Source organism: Eretmochelys imbricata, chromosome 14, assembly GCF_965152235.1.
Source record: "Eretmochelys imbricata isolate rEreImb1 chromosome 14, rEreImb1.hap1, whole genome shotgun sequence".
NCBI classification, from domain to species: Eukaryota; Metazoa; Chordata; order Testudines; family Cheloniidae; genus Eretmochelys; species Eretmochelys imbricata.
Window position 1 is genome coordinate 28,925,656 of NC_135585.1, and position 12,784 is coordinate 28,938,439.

General features: G+C 42.9%; 1 protein-coding gene and 1 pseudogene across 1 annotated transcript; one reads left to right on the forward strand and one right to left on the reverse strand.

The window, feature by feature from the left end:
- Positions 1-559: 559 nt before the first annotated feature.
- On the forward strand, positions 560-3,390 carry LOC144274959 (olfactory receptor 6F1-like; annotated as a pseudogene).
- Positions 3,391-6,774: 3,384 nt separating this feature from the next.
- On the reverse strand, positions 6,775-7,728 carry LOC144274456 (olfactory receptor 14A16-like). Its single transcript, XM_077833295.1, has one exon. It carries the CDS (start codon positions 7,726-7,728, stop codon positions 6,775-6,777), a length of 954 nt encoding a protein of 317 aa, XP_077689421.1.
- Positions 7,729-12,784: the final 5,056 nt, after the last annotated feature.

Consider the following 12,784-nt stretch of genomic DNA (forward strand, 5'->3'; position numbering starts at 1 on the left):
TTAATAAAGAAATAAAGTAATATAATTAATGTCATTTAACATGGGTTTATGGTAAATAGATCCTGTCAAACTAACTTGGTATCATTTTTGATGACATTACAATTGTGATTGATAAAGGCAATAGTGCTGATATAATAGACTTCTCTATGGCATCTGACTTGGTGCTGCATGACATTTTGACTAAACAACTAGAAGGATACAAAAATAACATGGCACACAATACATGGACTAAAAGCTGGCTCACGGTTAGGTCTCAAAATGTAATTGTTAAAGGGAATTGTCTTGGAACAGGTATGTTTCCAGTGGGGTCCAAGAGGGTTCTGTTCATATCCTAACTCTATTTAACATTTTTTCATGACATGGAAGATGACATAAACTCATCACTGATAAAGTTTGCAAATGACACAAAAATGAGGAAGTAGTTAATAATGAAGAGGACAGGGTTACAGAGCGATCTGGATCGCTTGGTAAGCTGGGCGCAAGCAAACACTATGATTTTACTATGGCTAAATGTGAATGTCTACATCTAGGAACAAAGCATGTAGGACATACTTGCAGGATGTGGAACTCTATTGTGGGTAACAGTGATTCTGAAAAAGATTTGGCGGTCATGGTGGATAATCAGCTGAACATGAGCTCCCAGTGTGATGCTGTGCCAAAAGGACTAATGCAATTCTTGGATGCATAAAGAGGAAAAAGACTACGTCCAGTTCTCGTGTCAACAATTCAAAAAGGATGTTGATCAATTGGAGAGGGTTCAGAGAAGAGCCATGAGAATGATTAAAAGTTTAGGAAGCACGCCTTATAGTGACAGACCCAAGGAGCTCAATCTATTTAGCTTAACAAAAAGAAGGTTAATGGGTGAATAAACCACAGTCTATAAATTCCTTCATGGTCTCTTCAGTCTAGCATAGAAAGGGATAACACCATACAATGGCTGGAAGTTTAAGCTAGGCAAAATCAGACTGGAAATAAGACATACAGTGAGAGTAATTAAGTTTTGGAGCAATTTACTAACGGTCATGGTGGATTCTCCATCACTGAGAATTTTTCAATCAAGATTGGATGTTTTTCTAAAAGATCTGCTCTACAAATTATTTTGGAGAAGATCTATGTCCTGTGTTATACAGAAGGTCAGACTAGATGATCACAATGGTCCCTTCTGGCTTTGGAATCTATGAATCAATGAAACCAATGACTTTAGGTGCCTTGGTGTTTTTGAAAATCCCACTACATGCCTAAATACCATTTAAAATCTGGCCCTGGGTGACTTGAGAGCCTACATCTAATTTTCAAAAGAGCTTTAATCTTTCAGAGCCAGATTTTCAAAAGTATGAAGATGTCTAAAGCTTCAGATAGATGCTCAGCGGGATTTTCAAAAACCCCTAACCAGATTAGGTGCCTAACCTGCTTAAGCATTTTTGACAGTCTGCACCGTTGACATCTAAACACTTTTGAAACTCTAGCTCTTAGGCTCCTAAGCAACTTACATGATTTTGTAATGGGATTTAGGCTTCTATATCATTTAAGCACTGTCATAAATATAAAGGGAAGGGTAACCACCTTTCTGCATTCAGTGCTATAAAATCCCTCTTGGACAGAGGCAAAACCCTTTCACCTGTAGAGGGCTAAGAAGTTAAGATAACCTCGCTGGCACCTGACCAAAATGACCAATGAGGAGACAAGATACTTTCAAAGCTGGAGGGGGAGGAACAAAGGGTCTGTCTGTCTGTCTGTGTGATGCTTTTGCTGGGAACAGATCAGGAATGCAGCTCAGAACTCCTGTAAAAAGTTAGTCAGTACTCTAGCTAGATATGCGTTAGATTTCCTTTTGTTTAATGGCTGGTAAAATAGGCTGTGCTGAATGGAATGTATATTCCTGGTTTTGTGTCTTTTTGTAACTTAAGGTTTTGCCTAGAGGGATGCTCTATGTTTTGAATCTGATTACCCTGTAAGGTATTTACAATCCTGATTTTACAGAGGTGATTCTTTTACCTTTTCTTTCATTAAAATTCTTCTTTTAAGAACCGAACCTGATTGCTTTTTCATTGTTCTTAAGTTCCAAGGGTTTGGGTCTGTGTTCACCTGTACAAATTGGTGAGGATTTAATCAAGCCTTTCCCAGGAAAGGGGGTGTAGGGCTTGGGGGGATACTTTGGGGGAAGAAGTCTCCAAGTGGGCTCTTTCCCTGTAGTTTGTGTAACACGCTTGGTGGTGGCAGCATAGGGTTCAAGGACAAGGCAAAGTTTGTACCTTGTGGAATTTTTTTAACCTCAGCTGGTAAGAATAAGCTTAGGGGATCTTTCATGCAGGTCCCCACATCTGTACCCTAGAGTTCAGAGTGGGAAAGGAATCTTGACAGGCACCCTTGAAAATTGTACCTGTGATGTCTAACAATCCATGTAACAAAGCTTCTCCTGAATTATGATCTTTTGTATCTTGACAGATGGAGCCTGTGACTGGAATAGAGAAGGAAATCTACTCCAGGATATAGGAATTTATCCTTCTGGGCTTCCCCCGTAGTCAATATTTGCAGATCTCTCTTTCTGTGGTGTTTACCATGATGTATGTCCTGACAGTTGCAGGAAATGTTGCCATCCTAGTCCTAGTGAGGGCCAGCCATCAACTCCGCACCCCCATGTACTTCTTCCTTTGCTACCTCTCCTTGCTGGAGATATGATACAGCACAGCCTGTGTTCCCAAGACCATTGCGATTTTCCTGGGGAAAAGCAGAACCATCCCCTTTAGTAGCTGCATCCTGCAGATGGACTTCATTTTCTCCCTGGGCTGCACAGAATATTTCCTCTTGTCCGCCATGGCCTATGACTGCTATCTGGCTATTTGCTACCCATTGCACTATAGCACCATCATGAACAGCACCTTCTCTGCTCAGCTGGCCCTTGGCTCCTGGGTGTGTAGTTTCCTGGCTATTTCTATCCCAGAATCCCTGAGAGTTAGATTGTCCTTCTGTGGCACTAATGTCATTACTTGTTTCTTCTGCAGCATAGATTCCTTCATCATTCTCTCCTGCCCAGACACCTACATGATTGAGATGGCAGCTTTTATCATCTCGATCATCGTCATCCTGGGATTATGTTCAATAACTCTGGTCTCCTACATTTACACCCTCTCCACCATACTGAGAATCCCGTCAGCCCAAGGCCAGCAAAAGGCCTTTTCCACTTGCTCTTCCCATCTCACTCTTGTGATTATATGGTACAGCTCCACCATCTTCCTGTATGTCAGGCCTTCCAGACAGAATGCCTTGGACATGAACAAGACTGTCAACACTTTGAATACTATTGTAACTCCGCTGTTCAACCTCTTCATTGACAGTCTGAGAAACAAAGAGGTGAAGGAGACTTTATGGAAGGTATTCAGTGGGCCATGAAGTTGTTTTTGAATGGCTTAGATGTTACTGGGTCTGATTCTCAGCCTGTGCTCATGTTCCTTTTGGTAGTAACCGTCCTTGTTGTTGTTCTTTTAATCCTGGTTCCAGTTTTACATTTACAATTTTTGTATTTGGGTAAAATGTTCAGAAGTGCCTAAGGGCCAGATTTGCAAAGGAATTTAGGCACCTAAAGATTCAGATAGGCCCCTAAACACCATGAAAGATGTGGTTTCTAGGAGCCTAATTTTTATTGAAAATCTACTGGACGTGAGCTCCTAAGGGGCATATTTTCAAAGATATTTAGGTGTCTAAAGATGCAGATAGTTGTTTAGTGGGCTTTTCCAAAGCACTTCAGCAGATGAGGCACCAAAATCCCATTGATTTCAGTGGTAGCTACAAATACTTTTGAAAATCTGTCCCTTAAAATCTCTCGAGAGGTCCCATTGGCATGAATGAACATCTTTCAACTGAATTAAATGGCCTTTCGATCAGGCCCTATGTAGACATTACTTTTAGCAATTCACATTTAGGCCCCCATCCTGAGATCCTTACTCAAGTGCTAAATTATATTATTTTGAGTCGTCCACTTGACTCTAATGGGACTACTCACACTAGGAAAGAAAGCTTGTGCATAAAGCGTGTGCAGGATCAAGACCTTAGTGACACTGAATCTGCACTCAGAAGTTTGTCCTAAGTTTAAATTTGTAGCAACTCCAGAATTTTCATTATCTGTGATGTATGACTGGTTGGCCAACTCACACGACATTGTGTCTGTTCCTTGGTTCAATAGCTGAAAAATTATTAAACAGCAGACTAAAGAACAACATGCAGGAAATAAAGAATGATGAACAACGATGGTGGATTTTTTTTTTTATTAGTGAAGAATTTCAAAAAATCAAATTTATTTCCCTTTTTAAGGGTTCTAAGTTTGGGGGTCCTACATGTTGGTAAATGGAAACAATTCAATCAAGTTTTTTTATAAAGTTTTCCATTTAAATGTGGTAAAAAAATCACTAAATCAACAGTTCTTTACAAAAATTTTCATTTTTGAAAATGGTCATTTTTCAACAAAAAGGAATTACAAGGGAGAAAGAAGTTCAATTAATGGTGATCAATATGTTTTCACAGAATCTTTTTTATCAAATGAACTTGATTTGACTGTGACATTTCTGATTGTTAAAGGCAATGGTGTTGACGTAATAGACTTGCATTTTTCTAAAGGTTTGATTCAGGGTAACATCACACTATTTAAAAATAACACTACACAAAAACTATAGTAAATTGATTAAAAACTGGCTAACTGTTTGTTCTCAAAACATAACTGTTGATAGGAACTGTTCATTTTAATGGGTGATAGACACCTAGATGCTTTTGAGAATCCCACTAGGTTCCTAAATACCTTTACATATCTTGCCCTTGATACCTGACTTATTTGTATTTTTGTATATTTGTATCTAGACCAGTCTTATCATCGGAGTGTAAATAAACTTTAACTTTTACCTTTGTATCCCCCTACCTTTTGGAAAGTGTTTTACTTATTAAGGCTGGGGATTTCAAAGGAGGTAAAGACGTAGGCTGGGTTTAACAAAGGAACCTGAGAGAGTTTTAATAGAATTTTTGCACCTATGTCCCTTTGGCATCTTTGGAAGTCCCAGCCATAATTGGAGCTGGTTGGAATTTTCATTGTAGAGGAAATTCCAATAGTTTGAAATTGATTTTTATCCCAAATCTGGATGAAAATTTAAAACGTGCTGATACAGACTAACACGGCTACCACTCTGAAACTTGTATTTAGCTGTGACATTCTGAACACCTTCCCCAGACCTGAAGAAGAGCTCTGTGTAAGCTTGGAAATTTGTCTCTCCCAACAACAGAAATTGGGCCAGTACAGATGTTACTTCACCCGTTGCTTGGAAAACCCCATCAAGGAGATGACATACGGGCACGCCCAATAAATGAGAAAACACTGACAACACTGTCTACCCAAACACTCAGCATCTCCCCAGGCAGAGGAACCAGAATGGAGATGGGGGTGGAGGGGCAGGGGGCCATGGCGCCATCACTTTTAAAAGTGGGAGGGCTATGTTCTCCACTTTTTACTGGCCTTAAGGGTGAGCGATGGTGGGGAGGGGGCAGAGAGGAGCAAGCGTGGGAAAGGGTCTTGGGGGGAAGAGGCGGCACGAGGGTGGGTCCTCGGGGGAAGAGGCCGTATGGGGGTGGGACCTTGGTTCAGGTGTCGGTGGCCCCCCCACTTCTAGGGAGCTTCCAGTGCTCCTGTCCCCAGGCACTCCCACCTCATAAAGAAACAAATCAATCCACCAGTAAAAAAAAAACAAAAAAACCCCCCTAAAATAAAATTTAAAAAATCTGAGAAAGAAGCAAGAACCAAACAACTGCACTGATACCACAATCATATTTTTTACCCTGAGGGGAAGAACAAAAAAAGGAATGGAGTCTCTGGCTCCTCGCGGTCTACTAGGGGCTTTGCTATGGCTCCTGATTTTATGTGGAAGGTGCTCAGATAGCATGGTGATGGGTGACAGTGTGGAATCCTACGATAGATGGATAGATTAGATTAGACAGAACGAACTCCTGCAAATCCTTCTTACATGGGATTATGGCTGGCACCTGACACAGGGTAGGACTCTGCACTTAAATAGGTCCCCTGTCTCTTTGTCATATGCTAAAATTAAGACTTCCAGACCCACCAGCCATGCTCCCCCCCTCCCCCCCATCACTTGCAGACTCCCTATACAGCAAAAGACTTGTTCCATGCAGCAGGGCCTGTAGGTGAAAGGCAACAAAAATCAAAGGCCCCAGACTTCAGTCTTGATTTCTCTGAGTGATAGTCCTTCAGCAAAGTAACAGGCACCTTTCTCAGGTAGGAGGAGAGCTGCCATGAACAAAGAACGATAGACGGCTATTGAGCAAGCCCAGACTTCTGCAGTCACCATGTCAATATTTACCCAGATAGCAAAACACAGAGTTCATGATCTGATGCTGCCATATCCCACTCTGTCACATCAGCAAACAGAAACCTAAAAGCCATCATACTCCAAGCAAAGTTTTGACCCCCAAAAAGGAGAAGAACCAGAGAGTCCATGAAGTCCAATGGGTACTTTCTAATGGCTACTGATTTTATGTGGAAGGTACTCAGATAACATGGTGAGGGGTGGCAGTATAAAAGCATGAGATAGATAGATTTTCATCTTACTTATACTGCTATAAACCTAGAAGAACTCCACTGACTGAGTGGAGTTAGTGTGGATTTACCACTATACATACAGCATTTTGCAAAAAAAAAATCACACACCATATTCTTATGGGGACAATAATGTCATCAGTTGATTGTATTTGTAAAAAAAACAGATAAAACCATGTTCATCAGAGAAATGCAGACATTTTATTTTTGTTGAATAACCTCCACCCAGTCAGTTTCCTCAGGGAAGCTTTGATTTCCTTGTTCCTCATGCTGTAGATGATTGGATTCATCACTGGCGGCAGCACGGAATAGAGAACAGCCACCACGAGATCCAGAGCTGACGGAGAGCTGGAGATGGGTTTCATGTGAGCAAAGACAGCAGTGGAAAGAAACATGGAAATTACAATGAGGTGAGAAAGGCATGTGGAGAAGGTTTTATGTCGGCCCTGCTCAGAGGGGATTCTCAATACCGTGGTCAAGATCTGAACATATGTCACAATTATAAAAACAAAACAACTTAGGGTTAAACACACACCAAATGCAATAACCCAAACTTCACTGAAGTACGAGTTAGAGCAGGCGAGCTTGAATAGCTGGGGGATTTCACAGAAGAACCGATCCACCATGTTGCCTCCACAGAAGGTTATCGAAAACGTGTACCCGGTGTACAATGAAGAATAGAGAATTACACTGATCCAGGCACTGGCTGCCATTTGGACACAAGCTCTCCTGTTCATTATAGTCTCATAGTGCAGTGGTTTGCAGATGGCGACGTATCGATCGTATGCCATGATGGTGAGTAAGACAAAGTCGGTTTCAGCAAAGAAGATGAAGAAAAAGACTTGGGTGACACATCCAGAATAGGAAATGGACCTGGTGTTCATAAGGGAATTGGCCATAGATTTTGGGATGGTGACAGAGATGGAGCCGAGGTCTAGGATGGACAAACTCATCAGGAAGAAGTACATGGGGGTGTGAAGGTGGTAGTCAAGAGCTATGGCTATGATGATGAGAAGATTTCCTGTCAGGGCTGCCAGGTAAAGCACTAGAAACACCATGAAGTGCAAAATCTGCAGCTCTCGAACATCAGAGAATCCCAGGAGAAGGAACTCGGTCACGGTGGTTTGGTTGGACATTTTCTTTCTTAGTTCATCGTGTGATGGCTGTGGAGGGAAGGACAAGAGCAATGGTCAGGGTTATAGCGAGAGAGAGAATGACTCTGATTCCCCTCTCCCTGATATCTCATGGTGTGAATGTCAAAGGTGCACAGCACTTGTCACTTCCATTGTCTGGAGTAGTGAGGGCTCCTCACCGCTCACAACCAGGGCACTACTCTGGTGTGTTATGATAGGAGTGTAAATTGGCATCGCTCCCTTAAAGTCACTGGAGCTGGGTCAGTTTACACCATCTGAGGGTCTGGCCCAAGATGAGGATGTGGCTTGATCAAATGCAGGATGAAAGATGGAACAAAGTACAATCCAAATCCAACAATTTGAGCCAAAATTATGCCCCTATTGCTACAGACAGCAGGCTCACAACTTGGCCAACTCAACTAAAATACTAAAATGCCAGCACAGTCTGATTCCCACTTAACTGAGAAATACAGCACAGAATCACCCAGCTTCCCGCATGGCAGCTTTTCTGTGATGATTCCACCCCAACATCCCACATACCGCCTGATGCCTACTTACAAGTTGATTTATGGCACCAGATCCCAGCTGCACTCCCATTGCTGGGTGATGGTGGGCTGGTCGCATCGCTCAGTTGCTCCTAGGTTGTGTGGTTCCCCTCTGTGACTTTATTTCTGTGCTGTGTGAGTCAGGAGATTTTGGTTCTAGTCTTGCCTCTGTCACTTTGTGACCATGGAGCAGTCACCGCTGCCTCTCTTTCCTCCCCTTCCCTTTGTCTGTCTTGTGTACTTTGAATGTGAACTCTTTTGGGGATGGATTGTGTCTTCCTATGTGCATGTTCTGTGCACATGTTGACAGTATTTTTGTTTAGCAGGCAGCAGTGTGGGACAGAGGCTATGATGGTAGAAGTGGAGATCTGGGTTCTAGTTCCATCAACCTCCTGCCTGTCCTTGGGTATGATAAAGAGAGACAGGCTTTGTCTGGGAGCTTCGACTCTCAGGGCTTTAGTTTAGAGAGGTTAGTATGTTTAAAACACATTCTCTGGGCGACCAACTTTGCTACTTACTCAGTTTTACCATCCTGCAGCTACCCCTTTGAAACAGACAAACATGGTTGCAATACAGGGAATGGGGTTGGAAATTATGGTGTTATTGGACAATATTCATGTTCCCCACCCTGGCAAAAAGCTAAGTTTCCAGGTAGGAGTAGTCAGACAATTTCTACTTTATTTCAAAGGAAAATTCAGTTTTCAGTTGAATATATTTTCATGGAAAATCTCTGATATCCATAACAATGAAAACTTGTTTTCATTATGCCTAAAAATTTTCAGGTTCCAACAGTTTTCGGTTGAAACTGTTTGGTTCTCACAACCTCAATGAAAAGTCAATTTTTTCTGGTGGAAAAAAAATCTGATCATCTCTAGATATCTGCATAATTTGATAGTAAAAGTCTTCAAGAGTTCTAATTGCAATTCATATCTCTGATATTAAATTTGCCCCATATATTAATACTCTAACATATGTAATTGAAATAGAAAACTTACTTTGTTGGTCTTTATTCCAATTTGCGATGCATTTGATCCTACAGTGTTAGGAATCATTGGTCATTATCTATCTATCTATTCACCCACTGCCAGGATTGTTTGGTTCTCTCTGTCATGCCCCCATCACTGTCGTATCTACCAGCTGTTGTCGCATCCCTTCGCTGGATGTCCTGAGTTGTGGGGGTCTCTCTGCAGTTCCTAGCACAGATGGGTCCTCCCTGCTTCCCTCCTAGGGCAGGCTTGGGTGAAAGGTGATGGACTAAATGGGATCAGGGGCTGAAAGACACTCCCAGCTCTCGAGCTGATCCTGGTTTGTGCCGGCTTCAAACAAGGTCACAGCCCAAGATATCCCTGCTCTGGGGCTAAATAGCTGAATCTGGTCTCCAGGGCTGTGAGCCCAGCTCTGCTCTCACCACAGGAGCAAACCATCCTGACAACCTGCCCTAGTTGACCCTAACCCCCCAGAGGAGGAACAGCACCTGCCCTGCATCTCACATGATGACAGCATCTCTTGAAGGACCTTTAGCTAAAAACAAGGCAGGGCTGGATGAGAAAGAGGGTCCCCACAGGATGGCAAAATAAAACATATATTTGTAGCACAGACATGGGATCTACAATAGCTAAGAGCCTCTTGGCACCAGAGTCTCAGTTGGCCTGGAATAGCCTGTTCCTTCATTAACTCCACATAGTCACCTCTAGGGGAGCAGAGATGTTTTTCTCCTGCATTGCACCAGCAGCTCTTGGGATGCAGCCACCAGAGGAACCCACAGCTCAGGCTGCCCTGGCTGCTTCAAGTTCCTCACTAAGAGACAAACACTAAAAACTAAGGACCAGGTCCTGAGTTTGTGTAAACTGGTACACTTCCACTGACTTCATAGTAGCGAGGGCTATTTACACCACTTGGGATCTGACTCATTGACTTCCAGGGAGCTACATCCATTTACACCAGCTGAGGATCTGGCCCATGATGCAGTTTCCAACCCATATCCTTTGCCTGTGAAACTGAACCAAAGAAGAGTCAAACATTCGTAACCAGGCTCCTCTTTCCTAGCTCTTTGTCCACTGGGATGAATTACAAGTATAACTTGTAAGTGTGACAGAGCGATTCATTCCCACTTGGGACAGAACTGGGGACAGTGTTGTGGAGATTTTCTGCATCTGATCTTCAACTTTTATTGGGATGAATAGCCCAGGTCTTTTTCTTTCTTTCTTTCTTTCTTTCTTTCTTTCTTTCTTTCTTTCTTTCTTTCTTTCTTTCTCAGTAGTAACACTGTTGTCCTTCCGGCAGACAACATTAAAATAAAAGGCTCCTTTGGCTGCAGATGCACTGTTTAAAAATGTGTAATTTACACAAGACATTCATGTCAGAGAAACTGATGAAATGCAAAGAGCCAGAGAGTAGAAATCAGCCCGAGACCTGTTGGAATCAATGGTTCCGATCCTCAGCAAGTTCAAATCAGGGTAGCTCCACTGAAGTGGATGGGTCAGTGCCCCAGTTTCTGTAAATCACCTCTAGCTGCCTTGGACTCAGAGGGTCCAGACCCCCAAACAGCTGTTGTGTAAATCAGCCCCAGCCCCACTGAAGTCAGTTAGACCAGTTCCTCAGCGAATGTAAATTGGCAGAGTGCTATGGAACTCGGCCAGGTTACATGAGCTAAATATCTGTGCCATGATGTCTAGTTTTTCCTTTGTTCCTGTCTCTGAGATTCTCATTGCTGAACATCACAATCCCATCTCAATGCTCCTGGAATATTCCAATAGCAGGGTTCATAGAAACCTGCAAAATGGGTACCCAACCAGTAAATGAACTGATGAATATTATTACCATCACAGCAAAGCCCTTCTAGTTATGGTTGCATCATGACTTCTGTTTAAAGGTCCTCCTTTCTTAAAAAGAAAAGAAAAAGAAATAGAAAAAACAGAAGACATGCTTAATCAGATTCTTTTGAAATTTAGTGTGCCTTAGGAGGGTGCAGGGTAGGATTAGTGACCTAAATGTGGGGTCATTTGAGTGAAGGGTTGTGGAGATATGAGCCCAGTTACAAGATTCTAGGTTTGTTTATTTTGCTCAAAGCTAGAGATCCAACTATTGATCTGATGCAGGTCAAACTGGTCTCAATCTGTCTCATTTTTCCCAAGGTAGTGCACGGCCCCCACTAAATCTTGGGGGACCCAAAATGAGAATGGAATTTAAGAAAGTCTGCGTGTTGGATTGTGCTCTTGTGCCAATGCAGAAGGAGGGCTAGCAGATTTCCATTCCCGCCATTTCGTATGGTTTAAAGCTCAGTTTCTGGAAGTGCACTAGAAGCTGAATGGTTACTCGGATAGCTTTGAAATTTGGGTGCCTTGGGCAGGCCCGGGGTAGCATTCGAGTTCCAAATTTGTTGTCATTTGACCAAGGGCTTCCGGAGTTATAAGCCCCTCCATAACTTCCAGTTTCCTTCTGCTGCCTTGTATTGTTAAACTGTGAGGTACGAATGACGGGATCAATCACAGACCTCATTGAGATTGACGGCTGTGAATTCATCCTTCAATTAACATAACTAACAATAAGTTAACCAAAAGCCTTCACCTTAAGCTTTGTCTACACTACCACTCTTGTCAGTCGGGATGTGAAAAAACCACCCCAACCGACAAAAGTTTTACAGACACAAGCGGTAAAGGTAGTAAGATCCGAAGGGTAGACACAGCGGTAAAGGTAAAAGCTGTAAGGTCCATAGTGTTGACATGGCCTAACTCTGTTGAGTTACTCACTGGGTGAGTAAGAGGAGAAACAGCTTCATTTCCTTGACTAGAGTTACTCTTTATTTACACCAGGCTGAGGGCGAGAAGAATGAGTCTCACTGTGTCCAGTGGAATCACTCCTGGTTTCCCTGGGGGGAGCGTATCCGCACCAATGACCAGTGGGGGAACACACAGGGATGCCATTAACGTCTCTCTGTTTGAACTGGGGTAAGTCAGCTTGGAAGAGCAGCCCATGTTTGTAGCTTTCGGCGTTCCTAACTGTGCAACCCTGGACTCGATCACTTCATTTCTTTCCCCACCTACATTTCCATCCATACAAATGTCCTTTGCTTGATGTGGCCACCTCTCCATGGAATGGGGGAAAATGAAACAAAAACCTGTGAAGTGAAGAAATTTTCTTGGAGAAATTTGCTCTGATGAACACATGGCGTGCACCTCTGTGACCAAACCCTGGAACTGCTGAAGTCAGTGAGAGCATTGCTAGTGACTGCAGTGGGATCAGGACCGGGCCTTCCCTGCTATCAGGAAATTGCAAATTAATTTGAGATGAGCCCAGCTCAGACACTGGGCTCTTTCTTGGGATCCTCACTTCCCCAACGCTCAGGCAAGGGGGCTTAGGATCTGAGGTTCTGATTCCACACTAAAGCCCATCGCTACAGAACCCACCTTTACTTTGACTGGCAACAATTGGCTCCTTTGATGGCTATCGCAATCTCCATGGAGAGACCATGTAGTGAAGGGGAGTGGGAGCCCGATCTACCCTCTCCCATTTTG

Bases quoted from the DNA above. Each gene is read 5' to 3' on its own strand.
- LOC144274456 (XM_077833295.1), bottom strand. From the start codon at position 7,728: ATGTCCAACCAAACCACCGTGACCGAGTTCCTTCTCCTGGGATTCTCT.